Below are 20,328 nucleotides of genomic sequence, written 5' to 3' on the forward strand. Positions count from 1 at the left end.
TGTAACCTCCCCCCGGCCTCCTCTCCTGGCAGCTGAGTTTCTTCCTGAGTCGTTGCCAATAGCATATCCTTTCTCGAAAAGCCACTCTGGGTTCTACCATAGCCTTGGGGGTCCAAAAGCTGGAATTAAACCAGTAGAAGTGAAGAAGCCTCAGCAGAAGAGTAAGGTGGTTCTGATGCCTCATCGGACTCTCTGGACAGCAGCTGAGGACAGCGGGCAAGGGCGGCGGTAGCACCCAGGGGTGTGTGTGTTGGGGGGGGGGGGGACCTGGAAGAATTCAACTTCACCTTTGTTCACAGCTGTGGGACCAGAGAATAATTAAGATTTGAGAGCTGGGTGGAAAGTGTGGGTCAGTAGTCCCAAAGCCCTTTAGAATATTAAGCATCAGGTGGATTTTTATGGGGTGAAAACACCCCCCTCTGCTTTCTTCCCATCGCCTCCACCCAGTCACAAGGAAAAGCAGGTACATCTTGCTGCTTTCCAGGGTAGTTTCACTGTGGGGGGCTGGGACGGGGGGCCTGCTGGAGATCCCACCCTTCTGACTATAAGGCCTCCATTTTCATAGTCAAAAAGACTATACCACCTGACCTGCAGGAACAGCTGAAGACCTTAAAGGCCTTGACCAAAGAAGTGCGGCAGGAAAGAGCCAAAGTAAGTAAGGGAGGGTCCACCCACTTGGCCTTTGAGAGCCAGCAATCCCACTTTGCACTAGTCTTTCGATAGATTACACAGTCCTCTCGCTGACATCATCTCGTCGGATCTTTACAAACCCATCAGATAGGAAACGCACCTCAAGCATCACCGTGTCCATTTCCTGGATCTAAAACCTGACGCTCAAAGCTGTTAAGATTCAGCCGAGCCAACAAGGAGGACTGTGCTCCTTGCATCACATGGGGCCCTTTCCAGCAAAGCCCACTGTCTCTGCAGCAGCCTTGGAGCCAAGTTTGTGGGACTGTCTGGGGCCAGTGGTCATGGCAAGGAGCTGCTAGACCTTCAGCTGCTCTCTTAATGCCAGCTGTCCACATGCCCAGGATGGACGGATAGATGGATCGATAGATGTCCGGAAGGGACACCCTGATGGATGGCTCTTGTTAGAGGATAGGACCAGGACCGGGACTGGGGACAGGGGCTTGTTCAGGCTGCAGGAGCATGTTCAGAAAGCAAAGAACTCAAGCCTGCCTGACCTTCCTCTTCCGTTGGGTTTGTAGCTGGACAAGATACAGAGGCTCCTGGAGGGCGAAAGGGAACAGGAAATTGGAAAAGAAATGAAAGACGACCAGCTGAGCACGCAGCTGGGAATCCTCAGGTAAAACGCCCCTGCCAAGGGCAGCCTGTGTCCTGGCATCACGTATTCCCAGCCAAGGAGCCTTGGGTTCACTCACAGTCTGAACTGGGCCCTGTCTTTGACCCGGGCTGTGTCTGCCCTTCAGGGTGTCCGTGTCTAGTTCAAGTTACTGGTGAAAATTTCCTAAGTTCTTAAAACAGCTCAGCACCAGGGCTAGGAAGGAAAAAAGAGGCTAGTCTCTCTCCCCAGTCGGAGGCTGTAGGAGAGCACTTGCCAGAGCCCCTCAAGAGCCCTCACTTTGTGATGTCAGGTCTCACCCCCTAGAAACCTCTCAGGCCAGCAGGCGGGCACACACCTCCGGGACACACGGCACCTGGGACTCCCTAGACGGAACCTGCTGCAGGGTGGCTGGGAGAGCCCTGGTGTGCATCTTTCTCTGCCCCTGGTGGACCCGGTGGGCCTGGGCCCTTTGGGCGGCCGGTGGGGCCAGGCCATCCCTCCTGCCCGTCTCTCAGAGTCACCGTGGCCGACATTGAGAAGGAGTTGGCCGAGCTCAGGGAGAGCCAAGAGCGGGGCAAGGTCAGCATGGAACATTCAGTCTCCGAAGCCTCTTTCTACCTGCAGGACCAGGTAAGGATTCTAGACTCTTCAGGGGCAGGAACCAGGCCCCTTCTCAGAGTTGGCCGTGGGCGGTGAGGCTACTAGACTCTTACGTGACATATGATTTGCAAATACTTTCTCCCACTCTCTTTTCACGCTCTTAATTTTTTGTTAATGTTTATTTATTTTTAAGAGAGAGAGACAGAGCACAAGTGGGAAGGGGCAGAGAGAGAGGGAGACACAGAATCCAAAGCAGGCTCCAGGCCCTGAGCTGTCAGCACAGAGCCCGATGCGGGGCTCGAACCCACAAACCCTGAGATTGTGACCTGAGCCCAAGGTGGACACTTAACCTACTGAGCCAGCCAGGCGCCCCCCCTTTACACGCTCTTGACAATGTCTACCTTTAAATCTTGAGTGATGCTACCGTTGGTCACCCCAGAGGGTCCCCACTGAGGAGTGTCTGGACAGCCCTCTGAGCACTTGTGGAAGCTCAGGAAAAGCCACTGGGCCAAGGGGACTCATGTCAGGAGCCCTTCGGTGCTGGAGGCCCCATTCTGGGCCATTTCCAAGTTTGCCAGAGCACCTGCGTGTTCCATTTCGTGACCCCAAAGCCAGCTGTCCAGTGTGGGGCCTGAGGAGCAGCAGATGTGTCCCAGAGTGGTCACTCCAAAGCTCATGTCTGAGCTTAGCCACCTCTGGGCTGTCAGGGGTGGGAGTGGGAGGGCATATTCAGAGAGAAGCCGCTCCCTGCTGGGCCGGCCTGGCCTCCTGCCACAGCCTCTTCAAGGCCCCAGCCTCCACACTCCCGATTCTCCAGCCACCTGGGCTTCCCACGTTTCTCTGAACACACTGCCGCTCTCCCTGGAATGTCCCTGCCACCCCTTCTTACCCAAACGACTGCTACTCGTTCTTCCCAACTCTACTGCATCATCCTCTCTTCTAGAATTAATCCATCCTTTTTATCCCAGGGGCCCTTTGACATGCCATCATGGGCTCTTCAGAAGAGTGTGGGCTCTTCTGGGCGCGAGCAAGAGTCTCACTGAGCTCAGGCAAAAGGGAGCTCGGTTGAAAGGGCACGGGGTTACGGGGGCTGGGAAAGAGCAGAACCTCCAGGGGGCAGTCTCACCAGGGGCCCCCGCTTGTCTGTCTTTCTGTGTCTGTTTCTGTGTGTACCTGTGCCTCTGTGTCCCTGTTCTTCTCCATTTCTCTCAAATACCTCCACATCTCTCTTCCGCGGGACTCTCGGCCAGCTTTCTTATCTCTCACACACGGCCCACAGTGGCTGCCAAGGCCCGACAACGTCGCACACTTCCAAGAGGGGGTTAGATTGGCCCAGCCCCTCTCTGAGCCAGGCAAAAGGTCAAACGCCTGTGGGCCTGGCTGCCCCCAAATCGGGTGCTGACCCGAGACCAGTCCTTTGTGGTGACAAACCAGGACTGTGGGGAACAGAAGAGAGCAGGAGAGCCAGTGGAAGGAACCTGCTCCTGCCCAGACCGTGAGAGACCCCTGCAGCAGAAGTAGCTCTGACCCCACTGATTTATTGTTACCGACATGCTGGATGGGGACAGAGCATGTGTGAGCCCACCCCTCCTGTCGCCAGGACCTGGAGCCGTGTCTGTGTGTCGTCGGGCTCCTCTCAGTGTTTGTGGACTGGCTAACTGACATCACCACCCTAGGGTTTAGCTAGAAGAGCTATGTCCTTGCCTTGACTCAATGAGCTGGCTGGAGAAAGGTCCCGAAACCTCCCTCCTGCAAGGGTTTTATTCAGCATTAATGCTTCACTCCCTGAGCAGCATATTCACTACTTAAAGGACAGGCACTGGGCATCTCCCATCGGCCGCACTCTCTGTGAGGCTGCAGCGACCGCCTGCATCGCACAGGCCAGGGGCAGAAAGCACACGCTAGCAGTGGCAGTGTGGACAGAAGGTGGCCGTGCCTCACTCACCGCCCTGCACCTGCCTTCTCGCCCGCGCCCAGCTGGACAAGCTCAGGACGATCATCGAGAGCATGCTGGCCTCATCCTCCACGCTGCTGTCCATGAGCATGACTCCTCGCAAGATCCTAACGGCCTCGGCACCTAGCCAGATCGACCCTGAGACCGCCTGCCCAGCCTGCAGCCTGGACCTGGGCCATCAGGTCAGCATGCTGGTGCAGCGTTACGAGCAGCTCCAGGACATGGTCACCAATCTGGCTGCCACCCGGCCCTCCAAGAAAGCCAAGCTGCAGAGCCAGGTGATTCCCGCTGGCCTCCCTCCTCGTGTGGCCACACACGGCCCCCAGCGGGGGAGCCACAGCTCAGAGGCCCACAGAGCAGGGAGTGGCTGGTGGAGCTTTAACAGGCCTAAGGGCCAGTTTTCCATTGTGGAGCTCTTTATTGACCCCACAACAGTCCCAGGTCCTTTCACGGGGTCACAGTGGGGGCAGCAACAGAGCTGGCTCTGGGGACAGGAGACCACGGGGAAGAGCTGGCTCTGTAGGGGTGGGACGGCAGAGCTGGCTGAGGTGAAGAGCCAGGTATTCGTGTGCCTCGGGGACGCTGGCATAGCTTTAGGGCTCATTAAGTCCCCTTCATGCCAGCCTTCCAGCACCGTTCTTAATTCCCCACAGAAGGGCAGGCTTGCTGGTGGGGGCAGGGACAGGCACAAGTCCCTGAGTCCTACCTCTTGGACTCTGGAGTTCAGATCCAGCTCAGGGCAGATGGCGAGACCGTAGGCCACATCCCAGCTCTCGGGGGCCACTCCGGAGCCTCTCCATCGCCTGTTCTGGTCTCCCCCAAAGGGGGGCCAGTTCCCTGGAGGCTAGTCCGTGGGGAGGTGGGAGACTGAAGCTCACGTCCACTTAGGGGGACACTTGGAAAAAAGCAGAGAGCCTCCCCACTGCAGGGGGCAACTGCGGAGGAGAGCCAGAAAGGGGTCTGAAGTCAGCGTCACCTGCTGGGCGATGATTTAAGGGGCGGCGCCCAACACCTGTGTGCCACCTCCCCGCAGGACGAGGAGCTGCTGGGCCACATCCAGAGCGCCATCCTGCAGGTACAGGGCGACTGCGAGAAACTCAACATCACCACCGGCAGCCTCATCGAGGACCACCGGCAGAAGCAGAAGGACATTGACGTGAGGGGCCGGCAGGGCGGCTGGGGGGCGGGGGGTGAGGCCGTTCACTTCCCGCTCCTCATTCTCTGCTCCCTCGGCCTCCCAGGTGTTGTACCAGGGTCTGGAGAAGCTCGAGAAGGAGAAGGCCAACAGGGAGCACCTGGAGATGGAGATTGACGTGGTAAGGGCCCGGCCTGGAAGAGCCACCTGTGTCCCAGGAGATCTCGCCGGTCAATCTCTGGAAGCTCTGGAAGGCCGGGAGGGGAGGAGCCTATTGGGGCGGGGGAAGGGGGCGGAGCTCAACGTCCAGGGTTGATGCCTCAGGGCAATGCGCCCCTCTGGGGCTCTCTCTCCCATCTGGGGGACCCCCTCCTCTCTTAACGGCCAGAAAGCTGACAAGAGTGCCCTGGAGGCCAAAGTGAGCCGGGTCCAGTTTGACGCCACCACGGAGCAGCTGAACCACATGATGCAGGAGCTGATGTCTAAAATGAGCGGGCAGGAGCGGGACTGGCAGAAAATGCTGGACAAGCTGCTGGTGGAGATGGACAGCAAGGTGAGGGCAGATGGCAGTTCGTCTCCAGGTGCCGCAGATCGCCCCCCCCCCACCGTCCCCCCCCCCCGAACCCCGCCTTCCCGGAGCTCACCGGTGGCCCACCCCGGCCCGCAGCTGGACCGCCTGGAGCTGGACCCCGTGAAGCAGTTGCTGGAGGATCGGTGGAAAGCCTTGCGGCAACAGCTTAAAGAGCGCCCTCCCCTCTACCAGGCAGACGAGGCAGCGGCCATGCGGAAGTGAGGCCTGGCCCACGCGTGGGGGCGGGGTTGGCACACGCTGCGGACTGGGCGGGGGGTCTGGGGGTCCCCAGATGAACAGCTCCCACGCAGTGTGCTCTGGGAGGATGGCCGATCCCACTGGACCACCCCAAAGTTGGCGTGACAGAATCTGAGAGCTGGAAAAGCTCTTCCAGCTCAGGCTAGTGAAGACCGCAGTGGACAAAGGGAGGGGAGAGAGGCTAAGGCTTCCGGGTAGCGGGCGAGCTCCGCTGGGTCGCTGTGACAGGGAGGGGCCCAAGGTCCCCAGGTCTGAGCCTGGTCCTGGGGGGCCCAGCCCACAGCAGGCTCGAATCCCAGGATCTCCACTCTTGGCCGCCAGAGGGCCCCCGAGGTTCACACAGGTCCTCAGGGACCCTCTGAAACCCGGCCGGACGGCTTTGGGTTAGGACAGGTGGGTGCTGGGTGAGCGCCCAGCAGCAGGCACGTCTAGAAGTTAGTGGGTTTCCCAGGGAACAGGGCTGGATCTGCCTCTGGTGGCTTGGGGTCTGCCACCCTGGTGAGCCGAGCTTCCAGCCGCCTGGCCTGCAGGGGGCCAAGCCCTTCTGCGTTCTCCTCTCCCATTCCAGAGCCCCTGGGCGGGGCTCTCACCCTCTGTGTGTATCCCACTCCCCACAGGCAGCTCTTGGCACATTTCCACTGCCTCTCGTGCGACCGTCCCTTGGAGACACCTGTGACCGGACAGTGAGTGCTTCCCCCTGGCCAACCCCAGCTGGTGGCCATAATGAGAGCGGGCACAGGGGGGCTGTATCTCGCCCGTTCCCTACCTGCCTCCGAGTCTTGTCCTCCCTCGTCTCGTCTCCTCTCCCATGGGTCCATTCCTGTATGCCTGACTGCTTGCCGGCCCTCCGACCTGCCCTCCGCCAGACCCTGGACAGGAAGGCTCCGCAGGCACGTAGAATGTGGAGTGCCAGATTTGGACGATGGGATTTCTCACTCTCCAACCCTCCTCCTCCCCTCTGTCCCTGCCCAGAATTATCCCTGTGATTCCCATGGGCCCAGGCCTGCCCGGGCACCGTTCCATCCGCCCCTACACGGTCTTTGAACTGGAGCAGATCCGGCAGCAGAGCCGCAAGTACGGACGGGGCAGCGGGGTCCCCTTTGCAGGGGAGGCAGGGGCCGAGGCTGGAGGGTGGGTGTGGAGGGCTCCTTCTCCTGGCTGGGACGGTGGGAGCCACTAGAGTACTTTCTGGGCTAGCCCCCCCCCCCCCCCCCCCCCCGCCGCCACAGCTCTTCGCAGAAGGAGTAAGAGTAATCTTACTTGCCTTGGCGTAATCACCTGCCTTGGAGTCCCTGTTGGGGGGCCCGGTGGGACATTGCCAAGGGTGCTGGCTGGCTGGGGGAGCTCCTCTTTACCTCCCCGTACCCCCCCAGATGCTTCAGCTGTCTCAGCAACCCCAGCACGGTGGGGGGAAGGCAGGGGTCCGACATCAGCCAGCCAGAGGGTTGGCTCAGTGAATGTGGGGGGAGAAGGTGGGGACATACTGCACGCGCCCTCAGGCTCCTGCCCTCCTCCCCACTGCGTTTCCTCCTCCCAAGGCTGGGGGTTCCGCAGTAAGGATGGTTTCAAACTGCACTTTGGAGCCCTATAGGTGTTCCACGTAGGCAAGGCCAAGTGTGCAGGGCCAAGAACCCCCAGCCTTAGCTGGAGTCGCTGGGCTTCTCCCCATCTGGCTCTTCCGCACGATCTCATCTCAGGAATCCTTCCTGGGGAAGCCTGGCTGTGGTCCCTCAGGGTGCTAGGGAAAGGGCTCCTGCCCACACACGGTCCTGTTTAGAGAGGCATAAAGAGAGGGAGGGGGCCAGGGTCTGTGTGAGTGTGGGCTCAGGTGGCTGCAGTCGCCTGACCCCTCCATCTGCCTGCACCACCACCCCGCCCCCAGCCTAAAGCTGGGCTGTGCCCCCTTCCCTCGGGGCGACTTGGCGCACACGGAGCGGAGCGTGGGACGCCTGCGCACCATGCACTCCAAGATGCTGATGGACATTGAGAAGGTGCAGATCCACTTTGGAGGCTCAGTCAAGGCCAGCAGCCAGATGATCCGTGAGCTGCTGCAGGCCCAGTGCCTGAGCTCCCCCTGCCACAGACGGTAGGACCCCCGGGACCGGCCCCCCCCCCCCCCCCGTCCCCCCATGGGGCTCGGCTTCGGCCCGCCCACGGCACGGCCCTGTGAATGTCTCACCCACTGCTGGGGAAAGCCCTGCCAGAGAGGGAGGGAGGGAGAGTGCTTGTGGGTGTGCGTGCGCATGTGGGGGGGGGGGGCAGTGAGGGGGAGAAAGAGTGGTCTTCAGGGTCGCTCTCCTCATGCATTCGCCCCTTCTTATCCCTTGCTCCTGCCCTGGCTCCCAGAGATAACCCCCCCACCCCGCCCCCGCCGCCCCGGCCCAAGACAACTGCCCCATCCCCTTAGGTGTGTCCCAGGTCACAGCTGCTCCCGGTGACCCTGCTGTCCTCATCGCAGGGTGCCAGACATGGCCGACTACACCTACTCGAGCGCGCCTCGGCGCTGCGGGGGCAGCCACACCCTCACCTACCCCTACCGCCGCAACCGCCTGCAGCACCTGTCACAGGGCCTGTACCCCACCGAGGAGATCCAGATCGCCATGAAGGTTGGGGGTGCTGCCTGGGAGCAGGGCCCTGACATGACCCCGAATTCTCCAGTCCTTCTGGAAAAACCACCGCCAGTCGCCAGAAGGGCGGATGACCAGCCCTCTGCCTTGAGGCCGCTTCTTAAACAGTCCCAGCTAAAGCCTCTGGTCCTCGTGCCTCGTTGGGAGAAATGGCATCCTGGCCGCCGGCCCATCTGGCACCCCCACCCCCACCGTGGGCCCTCCCTTCACCCTGGTGCTGCCAGAGCCCGGGGGAGGGTTCTGAGCACTGTTGGGTGCCGGGAGTCGGGAGAGGACATCACTCGGTGCCCCAGGCCCTCGTGGAGGAAGGACCAGAGGGCGAGCCCTAAGGTGCCGCATGGTAACGGATGCCCGCCCGTCCCCACAGCATGATGAGGTGGATATCTTGGGCCTCGATGGACATATTTACAAGGGACGGATAGATACAAGGCTGCCGGGCATCCCGAGCAAAGACAGTGAGTGTCCAGGTGGCCCGGAGGCTCCTCAGCCTCCTTGCTCAAGGGTCCCCGGGGTTCTGTCCAGTTCCTGGAAGGCCATGGGGCCACTGGATCTGGCTGCCTGCCTTCCTCTGCAGCCTCCCTGATCCCAAGCGTTCAGGGCTCTGAAAGCTCCAGGTCAGTGTTGCGGGTGGGGGACAGCTGTCCGGCCTCAGCTGACGAGCTGGGACATCACGGCCACGTATTTATGCCAGGCTCCCTCTCCTCGCTGCCTCAGCCCCTGCTCCAGCACCACCGGGGCCGAGTTCCTACCCCTTTTTCAAAGCCCAAAATGCTCCTCCTGAGCCCCCCACCACTCAGTGAATCTCCCATCCCCATGATGCCCACCTCCAGTTGGCCAGACCTGCGGGGCCCTGTTGATCCCCGCCCCCCCCCCCACTCCCCACCTGGTCTCAGAGCCACGTGTGCACCTGTCTCGCTGCCTCCCCTCCTCAACTGTGAGCCCCGGTCAGAACTCACCCCGCACCCAAGACGGGGCTGGTGCGCGTGGGTCCTCAGAGGATATCTGGGCGGGTGGACGGATGGACGGACGGACACAGGAACGAATGGTGTGCTTACAAGGACCCCAGTTGGGGCCGGCCGTGACCATCTGCCCTGCAGCCCACTCCAGGTCCCCACGGGGCCCCGCAGAGCTCTCCCTCCGTGTCTCAGAACCGACCCTCCCATCCTCTGTCCCCACCAGCCCCGGTCTCAGCTTCGGGGATGACAAAGCACAAGGCCAAGCAGCCCCGGCCGCACACGCACCGGCAGCAGTCTCTCAGCGACAGCAGCCAGCTGCCCTCCCGGCCACAAAGTGCTCAGATGCTGGCTGGCAACAATTCAGGTAGCTTCCCTCTGGCTGGAGCCTCCTTCCAGGTGGCCCCACCACTGCCCTCCTCCCCCGGGGCCTCTCCTCCTTGCCCTGCCGGCCCCCTTTCCGGCCCAGGCCTGGTAGCTGCCCTTAATTCCCTGGAGAGAGGAAGCGCCTGGAAGCTGAGAGACGGGATGGGAGGGAGGAGAGAGAAAATCCGTCTTTACTGAGTTCTCCATACACGCCAGGTCTGTGGGGTAGATGCTGTTACTCTCCCCATCTCGCTGAACCGGAAATAGGGGCAGGGCTATAGCCCAAGGCTCTGGGTCCAGGCCCAAGCCACACCCCCCAAGCCCTCATCCCCACCCCTACCCCACCCCCCCACCGCACTCCCGTGTGTTCACGCTCCTGGAGCTAGTGCTCAGCTCTGCGAGGCAGCTGGTGGGCATGGGCAGTTCTCCCCACCGAGAATCCCTCCTTCTGACCCTGTCTGGGGAGGAGCTTCTCCTCGCTCCCAGGCCTGAAAGGTCCTTAGAGTCCCTGTTCTCCCCTGAGGGGCTAAATCCCGCCTGAAAGTCTTGGGGGGGGGGCGCTCAGGGGCCCCCAGGGTCCAGCCACATGTGGGGGCCAGAGAAGGACACTGGCCTGGAGCCACGAGGCAAGATCACTTTCAAGTGACTCTGAGCAAGCCTCCCCCCCCTCCAGACCTGTTTCCTCATCTGTCCATAAAGGGGCGCTGCTGGATTGGTGCCCTTAGTGTCACGGCCCCCAAGAAAGGGGATCTGAATGTAAGGGCTCCTCACCAGCTGGGCCACTGTGAGGAGCTTTACATGTAGGAACGAGTTCTAGTCGTTAGCCTCACTTAGAGCTGAGAAAACAGGCACAGAGAGGTTCAGGTACTTGCCCAAGGTCACACAGGGAGGAAGCAGCAGAACTAAATTCTTAGGAATTCCAACCTAAGTTGTCTGCCTCCAGAACCTGCGCTGGTAACAGAGGGTAGCAGGGTGGGGTAGAGGACTCAGTAGTGGACGGAGGGTGCAGGTCTGTGACCCTGGCTTCCAAAACGGTTTTTGTGGGGGAACTCTGCTTCCTTCTCCCTGGCATCCCACTGTCCACCATGAGGGCACCTCAAATGCTACGGGAGCAGGAGAGGGGGGCAGGGCAGTCTTAGGAAAAACTCCTGCACCTATTTATGTGAATATTGCCTAAATAGTCCCTGTATTAATAGAGGAAACATTACTTAAGAGGCAGGCTCTTGGCCACCGACGGAGAGCCTGATTATTTTTAACTCATGGAGATTATAAAGGAGCTTTGCTCGGGAGCTCCAATGAGGGCTTGCGCTGAGCACCCCAGCCCGACGGGCCCCCTCTCTGGCGTTATGCCCCCACTTGCCTGGCTAGTGGGGCTGCTCCTGATGCCCCCCGCCCCCACCCCCGGGCTCTGGATGAGCTGGGGAGGGCTGTGGCGGGCTGCAGCGGGTGTGGGCAGTGAGACAGAGCCACCCGTGTCTCCCAGCTCCTTCCCATCAGCGCAAAGACAGGCCCGTCTCCTCCGAGGGGCTCCTCTCCCAGCCGAATGTGGCCCACCCACCCAGCCCCAGCGAGATGGGAAACCGGCCGGCGGATGTGGACACGCACCTGGATGTCCCGCCGGGGGAGGGTCTCGAGGAGCCCACCCGGGGGCCGAGGTCCACCACTGCTCACTGAGCAAAGCTACAAATAAATGTTTAGCAAGAAGCTTGGGGCAGCGAGGCTTCTCTGGTCTGGGCTCAGGAAGATGGGGTGGAAAGGGAGGCGCCCCTGCAGGCCAGGCACCTCCAGACTGCCCCCAGGTCCGGGGGCGGGGGGCTTCTCTTGGAGAACCAGGAATGACCTGTAGCCTGGGAATTAGACCGCGACCCCCTCACCCAACAGATGAAGCTGCCCTCCAAGGGCTTCAGGAGGGCTGAGCATTGCACCAGGGGTCGGCAGGGGCAGCAGAGGCCAGACCCCAGCTCACTCTGGACCTCAGCTGGGCCTGGAGGCTGCGGCCTTCCCGTCTGGGCCCACTGGGGCTTTCTGGAGAGGTTGGGGCTCCCAGTGTCTGTACCTTGAAGCAGAGGTGAGGGTGGCAGCCGGCAGCCGCTCCCCCACGGATGGCTCTGGCAGTGCCCAGCTCCTGGCACGGCGTCCCAGGGGGGACCAGTGCGCCCGGGAAGGTTCCTGCTTGCTGTCCTGTGCAGTGTACCCTTGGGTGGCTGCTGCAGAGGCAAGCAGGGGCTTAGACGAGGCGGGGGGCGGGGGTGGGGGGGTGGTGCTGCCTGGCTGGCCTAGGCCGGTTCCCTGTTCCCCTCCTCCCTCCCCAGGGATACAGAGAAGTGTGTCAGGAGGGGGTTAGCCTGGTGACGGCCATTTGCCAGGTGGCCTCGAGGCCTAGCCCTTGTCCTGCTCCAGCTTGCTCGGCTCCACCAGCCCCAAACAGACAAGAGAGCTCTCACCGCTATCCCGAGTCCTTTGTGCTAAAGGTCCCGGCAGGTTTGAGGGGACAGAGGGGCAAGGGCAGGGCTGAGCTCAGCAGGTACAGCAATCGCAAGGGAGGAGCACCGCCCCCCCCCCCAACCCCGGGCAGGGGGCCGCCCTCACACTAAGGCCTCAGAAGTCCTGAGAGCAGTTTTGACCATCTTCAGGTCTGTTCTCACGGCCCCCCCCCATCTCCCCGACATGGGAAAGGGATGTCTGACACCGGAGGCCTGCTTTACGGTGTGAGAAGATGGGGTGACAAATCACACCGTAAAGGAAAGTGTGGCAGGAAACTGCCCAAAAAAGGGTTTCTCCCCAGTTCCATGTGGGCAAGCGGAGGGTGGGGTTGGCTCCCCGCGGGAGGGGACGTCCCCCTCCTGTCCCCATCTCCTGAGATGCTTTCACCTTCACGCATCATGCAATGCATGACCTAATGCTCTGGACGAGAGGAGGGGAGCAGCTTGAACCCCGGGGTCCGGGTGTGGGGTCCCGGATTCACAGCCGGTGCCCTTTTCTCCTGGAGCAGGAGGCAGGGGAGGGCCAGCCCCTCTGCTCCTGCTCGGGCTCCCATTTCACACCCTGAGAAATGTCAGAAGGTTGCTGGCTCCGTGTCCCTGGCCTAGAATCCAAACTCACCAGCTTGGCAGGGAAGGGCGGCAGCAGCAGGACAGCCGGCCCGCCGCACCCAGGCCTCCCCCGCGCCCACGAAAGGACAGGGAATGGAGGCCCACCCTCCTCCCCGCACCTGGGCCGGCCGCCCACCCTCACCCGCCCACCCTCACCCGGGCTGTGGTCCCGAGGCCACCCACGTGCCCCGCAGGGACTTCCCCTGGCAGTCCGGGAAAGCACAGGTGGGCTGGCTGGTGGGGGAGGCCAGGAGGAGCCCCAGGGGTTTCCAACCAGGAAACAAAACCGAAAGGACGGACCCAGCCCCTAAACCATCACAAGCAGAGGGGAGCTGCTACAGGGTTCCCAGCGAGAGAAGGTGCAGGGAAGACCCAGGAGCAGGGCGGGCTGGCTTAGCAGGCAATGGGTGTGAACTCCCAGACCTTCCTGTCCCCAAGCTACAGCGGGGGCCCACTCCCGGGCTCTGGCTGCTCAGAGGGAGAAAACAAGCTCTTGGGGGACAAGGGACTCAAGGTAGCACCCCTCCTCTCCAGCATGAGGTTCACGGAGGAGCCCCAACCCTGGGGCCAGCCACCCACTCCTCCAGCCAGCTAATAGGCTCCTGCCACCCAGACCACCCGCACGGCAGGGTCACCTGAGGAAGGGGCCCACTGGGCCAGGAATCTCTGCCTCCACTCTACTGCCTGGAGGCTGTGGGGAAGGTACGAAACAAAAGGAGGTCAGTTCCTGTGGGGACACATCCCGTCTCTCTGGATCCTTGACAGCCTGGGCTGACCTTTGGGGTATGGCCAGTCAACACGCACTCAGGGACAGGCTACCCCAAAGAAGGCCGAGGACAGAATGCTAGGGATGGGTCCAGATTGGGGGCAGGGGCAGAGGATAGGGCTGCCACCAAGTGGAGGGGTAGCTCCCCTCACCACGGACAAGACAAAGGCTCCAGGGCTGAGCACCAGCCACTCCCCACTGCCAAGGGCCAAGGGGAGAGGGGAGAGGGTCATGGTCACCAAGTCAGGCCCCGTCTCCCCTTCTCCCTTCCATACTCAACGGGACCCAGCCTGTCCTCTCAACGCCGGGGTCTGGACACCCCTCCTCAGAATATCCAGCCCAGCCACCTAGCAAGGAAGCCCTTCCCCTCCAACCACAGCACAGCCGGGGCGCCCCGGCCCCTCTTCCCCAGGAGAGCGCTTCTTTCCTACCAAGGCAAATAAAGGCACCGCAAACCAGGAAAGTTAGAAAAGTCTCTTTTTAAGTCTTTAAATTAAAATTTCACCCTGGTGAGATGATTGATTTGGGAACTAAATCCAAAGGCAAGCTCTCCACTCTGTCACCCACTCGGACGGGACGCACAGCGGGAGAGGCAGGGTGGCCGTGGAGAATCGGGTCCCCCGGCTAGGCAGAGCCTGGGCCTTTGACCCAAGCCGGCTCCTTAGTTCCGCACAAGCCCCGCACATCCAGCTGGAGATGGGGGGACCCCGGGGAGCTGCGGGGCCGCTGAGGAAGCCGGGGTGGGGAGAGCGCCCGACGGCGAGGAGACCTCCACCCCTCCGGCCGCCGGGCACTTCTGGGAGCCCCTGCGGCCACGGAACTCCTTGGAGTGGCTCCACGGGGGTCCTCTTCTGATTCCAGAAGGCATGACCTCTGAGGGGAGGCAGCTAGCAAGATACCTGGCCCCCAAGCACCTGCCCCGGCACCAGGGGTGGAGGGAGGGGTGCCGGCCCAAAGGGGAGGACGCTCCGGCCCTTCCCTGCTGACCCCGACCAGCCAGCTCCATTCTCATACATTAGTTACATTTATATATTTATATATTATAGTTATATATTAAAAAGAGAAAAAACTTGCCTGAAGAGAAACTCCTGAAGGACCCAAGTGGCTCAGGAAGTTTACTAGCCCCGCCCCCCCCCACAACAATTCTTTTTATAAAATCTTCCAGTGCGATCTTCAGGAAACCCCCGCCCGCCCCAGCTCCCCCCACCCTGGCCCTCCTGTGTCTCCGCGACCCTGGGCTGCCCCCCAGCTCCAGCCCAGCGCCTGGCAGCATCCAGTGTCATCTCTGGCCATCCATGGCGGCCATGGCTTTCTGCTGGGAGCCCCCCTGCTGTGCTCCGGGGGGCCACGTGGGCTGTGGGTGGTGCAGGTGGTGGAAGCTGTGGGCCGTGGGCGAGGAGGGTGGGATCCAAGAGGCCTGGTGGCCAGGGGGGGACGAGGCCCAGAAGGGGCTGAAGTTTGCAGGGGGGGAGCAGGCCACGGCCGTCATGGGGCCGTTGCCGCTCTGCAAGCCCTCCGAGGCACGAAGCTTGGAGAACATGGCCAGTGCATCAGGAAAGTTGGGCGGCGTGGCAGGTGTGTTGCTGGGGGTGCACATCTGCTGGAAGAGAACACAGGTGTGGGGAGGGTTACCGGCACACTCCCCGCCCCCAACGTGGAGCCACGCCCCCTGGACCGGAGCCTTCGGGTGGCGCTCCCCCAAGGCCAGCCCCTCCGTTATTCCCATTTTCCAGTCCACGAGGAGCTTCTACAGGAAAAAGCACCCTTTCCACCCTGAGCCAATCACTACACACAAACCCCAACGATTTTCATCAAAACCAAAGAGAGTTTCATGATGCCAGGCAGCGACATCCCGAGGAGCGTCAGAAGTAAAGGGTTAATTCCAACCAGAAGCTAGGGTGTCAGATTCAAGTGAGGACAAGAGAGCAGCCCGGGACACCATTGCTTAGCGCCTCACCCTGGGTAAGAAACCAGCTGGCTCCCTCAATAATCCGCCCTCAGATGTTCTGAGGTTGTTGGTCAAAGGAAGGCGGCCAGACCCAGGGTCTCCCTCCGATGCCCAGAAGCTACACTTTCTCAGTGTCTGGGTTCGTTCGGCATTTAACAGCACCAGCCAGCAGGCCCTGGACACTTTGTTATCCCACTTCTCACGACGCCAGGGCACAGATGGGGAAACTGAGGCCTGGAGCTCAGGTCAAGTGACCAAGGCACATCCACCGCAGACTACAAGCCGAGATGATGGGATTCCCAGGCTCGAATTCCTGGGGGTGGGGGTAGGGGTGGGGTCCCAGATCTGCGGGACCCAGCTCTTAATCTCTACCCAACCCTGAGTCATCTGCACTTAGAGTTAAGTACAACTTCATGCCTCGGCTCCCGGAGGACAAAAACCAGGGAGGGATTTGGGTTTCCTGTGTCCCCAGCATCTCTCCCATGATGTGGCAGCCAGAGGCTGCCAGAAGTCTCAGCCTGTTCTGTCCCTCAGCCCGCCTCCTGGGGGCACCTTTACAAACACCGCAAAACCTGCTGTCTTCTGCCACGACCCTGGGAGGGAAACCCCCCCCCCACCCGAACTCTCCAGTACGCCACCCTTTCTGATCAGGGACCCCCGCCAGGAAGGGCCAAGGGCTGGGGTAGGGTGGCAGACTCTCCCCGCCTATGGGGGGGGGAGGGGGGGAAGGGGTAGTGCAGCGTGGTGGGGCTGAGGGTGCCACCTAGAAGTGTCCCACAGGGGCACGCGGCCCGGGGCAGCAGAGAGCAAGGCCTTACACAAAGCCTGTTCTGACCTCACCAGCAGCTTCTCCCTTTCCGGGGAAGCCAGGAGAGTACTTCTTTGAATTTCTCCTAATTTTAGCAACACCAGCCCCTCCCCCAGGCACGGGGCTGGGGGGGGGGGGCGGGGAGACAAGACTCTAGGGTTCTTCACCTCGCAGAGGGCGCTTTCACAGCTCTGCTTTTAAATCCCAGGCAGAAATGAGGAGGGAGAAGCAGTCCTATTAACTGGGCCAGCTCCCTACCAGCAGCTAGGGAGCACCAACCATTGTCTTCCTCAGGGGCGGCCGCAGGGCTCCCAGCAGGCCCGGCCCCACCCAGACCGACCGCTTCCCTCCTCCCTTCTGTTCCCCGCCCCCCACCCCAGGGCTGACTTCTCGGCAGCAGGAAACAATGAATGGGGGGTGGGGGTAGAGGCCAATTGCATCACAGCATCGTGACTTCCCCAGTTGACCAAGCCAGCGAAGCCTGGCCTCCACGATCCACCCCGCTGCAGAGAATGGTCTGGCTCGCGGGGACCGGGCGCATCCCGTGCCCACCTGGCTGGGCGGGCTCCTGCAAGTTCCTTCACCTTTTCTGAGGTTCTCTCTCTCTACTTTGGTAAACGCAGGGGTTTGGACCCCATGCTCCGGAAGCCCCTGCAGCTCCTCGCTTCTAGCAACTGTGGACGAAGCTTCCAGCCCTCAAGCACACCCAGTGTCCACTGCACCCTGCTTGCGATGCAGTGCCTCACTCTTAGAGCTGCCCAAAGCCCCCCACCCACACCCCCACCCTTGTCTGGGAAGATGCCTATAGCTGTGTGACTGTACAGTAATTTACAGGACAATCATTTATCAGCTACCTGTGCCCTGGGTCACTTCTGGTATTACGCCACTACTGTTCTCTTTGTTGTTAAGTTTTTTCCTTGGATTCTCTCTAAAATTAGACTCCTTGAGGGCAGGAATGGCATTCTCCACTGTGCTGATTAAGTACTCAATACATGGCGGGCTGATGGATACCCGAGATTATAAAGTCTGTTACAAAATCTGCCGCCTGCCTTGAGGGAAGCTTTTAAGAGATTATAATCCCTGGGCGCCTGGCCGGCTCAGTTGAAAGAGCCTGGGACTCCTGATCTCGGGGCTGTGAGTTCCAGCCTCACGTGGGGTATAGAGATTGAGAGGGAGAGGGAGGGAGAGAGACAGAGAGACAGAGAGGGAGGGAGAGAGGGAGATTATAATCCCTTGGGATTTGCAGAGAAGGAACTACAGGACCTAAAAGGGCTGCTAGTCCCAGCTCTCCCTGTTCACTGCACCACAAAATGCTTGTTCTGGAAGCCCCCTGGGCTTTCTGGAATGGCTACAGTTGGTGGAGCAAACCCCAAGGCTCTTGTGAGAGATGAGAGGCAGGGGGCTCCCAGGTTCTAGTGCAAGGTGGAAGCCAGAGCTTTCCCATGGTCACACGCAGGGCAAGGTCTCCTGGAGATGACCCCTCACGGTTTATACAAGGAACCTGGCCTTAGCTGCCACAGCCCTGCAGCCGGCACAATTCTCCCCTCATATTCCAAGACGTTTTTGTCCTTTGATTTATATACAGCATAAACCATTCCAAGTTGAGAAGCTGGTTAAAAGGTCAAGACAGACCCTTCCACTTGTCCTTTCACCTAGATGAAAACAGGGCCCCAAGGATAAGACACAACACAGAACCACGTGCAGCTTCTCCAGGAAAGGGAGCAGCTGAGAAGGGAGCCATGGGCAAGGACACCAAGTGTTAAAATGCCAAAAATGTACTCCAAAAGCCACAACAGATCTCCTGGGGAATAATGTTTTACAATCCCTACTGCGGAGCCCGGTCCCTCCCCGCCCCCCCCCCCCCCCCAACAGAGCTAATAGGTAACTAGGGGTGGGGAGGGAAAGGCATTCAAGCCTCTAAAGTGAAAGCTTCGTCCTGTGCCCCTGGAAAGCAGGACACCCCCGCCGGCCAGGAGGGCAAAGCCTCAGGCCCCGGGGGGCCGGCTTGGAAAAGAAAGCAAACCCGGACCCCAACCGCTTCTGTTTCCTGTACTTTTATGTGTCTTTACGTACTGGGGTTAAATGCAAATTCTTGTCCTTATCTGGTCTAAATCCGTATGTCCTCCACGCTCAGGGCAAGTCCCTTTTCCAACAACAGGAAAGAGTGAACATACCTCTCCGGGTAGAGCCTAGCGCTACCCGAGCCTGGGTGGACTTATCCCTTTCCTGTTCCCTGCAGGGCTGGGTTGTTTGGCTGGGGTGCGGGGCGGGGGGGAGGTCTCCGCAAACACAGACGCCCCAGCTCCCAGCCCCCTCAGGGTCCTTCACCCGGGCTCCCAGTTTTCCCAGACGACCCGTTACCATCCCATCCGAGCCCCCTCCCCATCCCCCGGCCATCCCGGCCCCCGGCCCCCGGCCCCGCGGAGCGCTCCCGGCCCAGGCCCGAGGTCGAGGTACAGTCGCCTGGGAGGCCGGCCCACGAAGTTGGGCGAGCCAGCCGGCCCCGGGAGCCGCTCTTTCCTGGAAGACATTTTGGCTCTTTGTTTACATCGCGGCGCGGCGCTCCCCGGCAACATGGCTGTCACCGCCCGCGGCTGACAGCGGCCCCCGGCCCGCGCCCTCGGCTCCGGGCGAGCTGCGGGCCGGGGTGCGCGCCCGCGCCGCGCCCGCCCGCCGGCACCCGGCCCCGCTTACCATCTGGTGGTGGTGGTGGCCGTTGGGAATGTTGGTTTCTTGGAAAAACGTGCTCAGGGCGGTCTGCGGACAAACACAGCGGCAGGGCGGCGGTTAACGGGGACGGGGGCGGGAAGCCACCCCCACCCCCCACCATCGGCCCCCGGCCGACCCGTCGGCCCCGCGGGCGGGGCCCCTCCGCGCCGCCCCCGGCCCCGGGCCCGCGCCCCACGCGACACCTCCCGGCCGCGACACAAATAGAGCGCCCCCCTCCCCGGCGCCGCGCGCCCCGGGCCTCGACCCGCGCGCACCTCGAACTGCCAGTGGGCCGCCTGCAGCAGCTGCTTCGCCTGGTCGGCCGCGCACCCCGCGGCCAGCACGAACTGGTTGATCATGACCTGGTGCCGCAGCTCGTCCATGTTCACCGACATGGCTCCGGCCGCCGCGCGACTCCGGCTCGGCGGCCGCGGGAGGCCGGCCGCTCTCGGCTCGCGCTCGCCGCCCGCCCGCCCGCGGCCTCCGGACCCCTAGCCGCCCGCCGCCCGCCCGGCGAGTGTCCCGGCCCGGCTCCCGCGGCCGCCGACACCACAAACAACGGCGCGGGGCGGGGCCGCTGTCCCAACGTTCGGGGGCCGCGAGCCGCCGCCGCTGATTGGCCCGCGCCGCTCGGCCTGCGCCCGGCTCCGGTGCGGACGTTCGATTCGAATCCTGCGGCCTGCGGCCCGCACTGTTTCTCTTTTCGCCCGGCCGCGCCCATTGGCGGAGCTCGGCGCCGTGGAGCCGCCCGGCATTGGTCGGCCGCTGTGTTTTGGCTCTTCCGGGCTCCTGGTTGGCCGCGGCCGGGAGTTTGGGGCGGAGCCGCGCTCGTTGATTGGCCTCCCGTGGGCCTGTTTGAACTCAACTTGAAAACCTTGAGTGTCTGCTGATTGGCCGAGGGCCCTGTGTTTGCTGTTGTAGGCTTGGGGGTGGTGCGGCCAAGTTCATTCATTACTTCATTGAAACTGTACATGCTCAGCTGGAAAAGCAAGACAGAGTGGCTTTGACTCATTTCCTCTGAAAGATGTGGTCATCTCGAGAAACAGAATGATCAAAATAGAAAACAGAGGCTTTGCAGCTGCTCAAGTCTCAAAGTTGTTTATTTTTTTAAAACTTTCGAACAGCTCTCCTTTTTTTTAGCCTTTTATTGAAATATAAGGTACCTGCTTTCTGCCTTTCGATCATTACCCTCCCCAAAGGCCAAACAAACTTTTCCTAGTTTTTAGACCAAAAACTTTTGCTCTCTAAAGATATAA

The 20,328-nt window shown here is 61.3% G+C and overlaps 2 protein-coding genes across 7 annotated transcripts in view; one reads left to right on the forward strand and one right to left on the reverse strand.

Annotated features, from left to right (window-relative positions):
- The window catches only part of QRICH2 (glutamine rich 2), a 33,051-nt gene extending 21,598 nt beyond the window's left edge, over positions 1 to 11,453 (forward strand). For 3 of the 5 annotated variants that reach the window (XM_058704829.1, XM_058704826.1, XM_058704830.1), the window contains 15 exons: positions 566 to 651; positions 1,209 to 1,306; positions 1,801 to 1,915; positions 3,863 to 4,117; positions 4,873 to 4,995; positions 5,081 to 5,155; positions 5,363 to 5,527; positions 5,642 to 5,763; positions 6,421 to 6,486; positions 6,776 to 6,877; positions 7,686 to 7,889; positions 8,262 to 8,409; positions 8,798 to 8,885; positions 9,610 to 9,750; positions 11,233 to 11,453. In XM_058704829.1, coding sequence (XP_058560812.1) covers positions 566 to 651; positions 1,209 to 1,306; positions 1,801 to 1,915; positions 3,863 to 4,117; positions 4,873 to 4,995; positions 5,081 to 5,155; positions 5,363 to 5,527; positions 5,642 to 5,763; positions 6,421 to 6,486; positions 6,776 to 6,877; positions 7,686 to 7,889; positions 8,262 to 8,409; positions 8,798 to 8,885; positions 9,610 to 9,750; positions 11,233 to 11,423 — 1,979 coding nt within the window. In that variant the 3' untranslated portion in view covers positions 11,424 to 11,453. Of the gene's footprint in view, positions 1 to 565; positions 652 to 1,208; positions 1,307 to 1,800; positions 1,916 to 3,862; positions 4,118 to 4,872; positions 4,996 to 5,080; positions 5,156 to 5,362; positions 5,528 to 5,641; positions 5,764 to 6,420; positions 6,487 to 6,775; positions 6,878 to 7,685; positions 7,890 to 8,261; positions 8,410 to 8,797; positions 8,886 to 9,609; positions 9,751 to 11,232 lie in introns of those variants that run through there. The other 2 variants (XM_058704827.1, XM_058704831.1) reach the window with 2 other exon arrangements.
- Positions 11,454 to 14,066: 2,613 nt separating this feature from the next.
- Positions 14,067 to 19,737, reverse strand: UBALD2 (UBA like domain containing 2). 2 transcript variants are annotated; one of them, XM_058704836.1, is made up of 3 exons: positions 19,348 to 19,737; positions 19,058 to 19,120; positions 14,067 to 15,204 (listed from the first exon to the last, which is right to left on the reverse strand). In XM_058704836.1, the coding sequence occupies exons 1-3, from the start codon at positions 19,465 to 19,467 to the stop codon at positions 14,887 to 14,889; spliced, it is 501 nt and encodes a 166-aa protein (XP_058560819.1). In that variant the 5' UTR covers positions 19,468 to 19,737; the 3' UTR covers positions 14,067 to 14,886. The 2 variants fall into 2 exon arrangements, with proteins under 2 accessions (XP_058560819.1, XP_058560818.1); XM_058704835.1 differs by having other exon boundaries at positions 14,067 to 15,207.
- Between the last annotated feature and the right edge of the window lie 591 nt (positions 19,738 to 20,328).

This window comes from Neofelis nebulosa, chromosome 16 (assembly GCF_028018385.1).
Source record: "Neofelis nebulosa isolate mNeoNeb1 chromosome 16, mNeoNeb1.pri, whole genome shotgun sequence".
NCBI classification, from domain to species: domain Eukaryota; kingdom Metazoa; phylum Chordata; class Mammalia; order Carnivora; family Felidae; genus Neofelis; species Neofelis nebulosa.

Excerpts from the sequence above, each read along its gene's own strand:
- UBALD2 (XM_058704835.1), bottom strand. The coding sequence starts at position 19,467 with ATGTCGGTGAACATGGACGAGCTGCGGCACCAGGTCATGATCAACCAG. Across the intron at positions 19,121-19,347 it reads CGGCCCACTGGCAGTTCGAG|ACCGCCCTGAGCACGTTTTT; the intron begins GTGCGCGCGGGT and ends GTTTGTCCGCAG. Across the intron at positions 15,208-19,057 it reads GCCACCACCACCACCAGATG|CAGATGTGCACCCCCAGCAA; the intron begins GTAAGCGGGGCC and ends GTTCTCTTCCAG.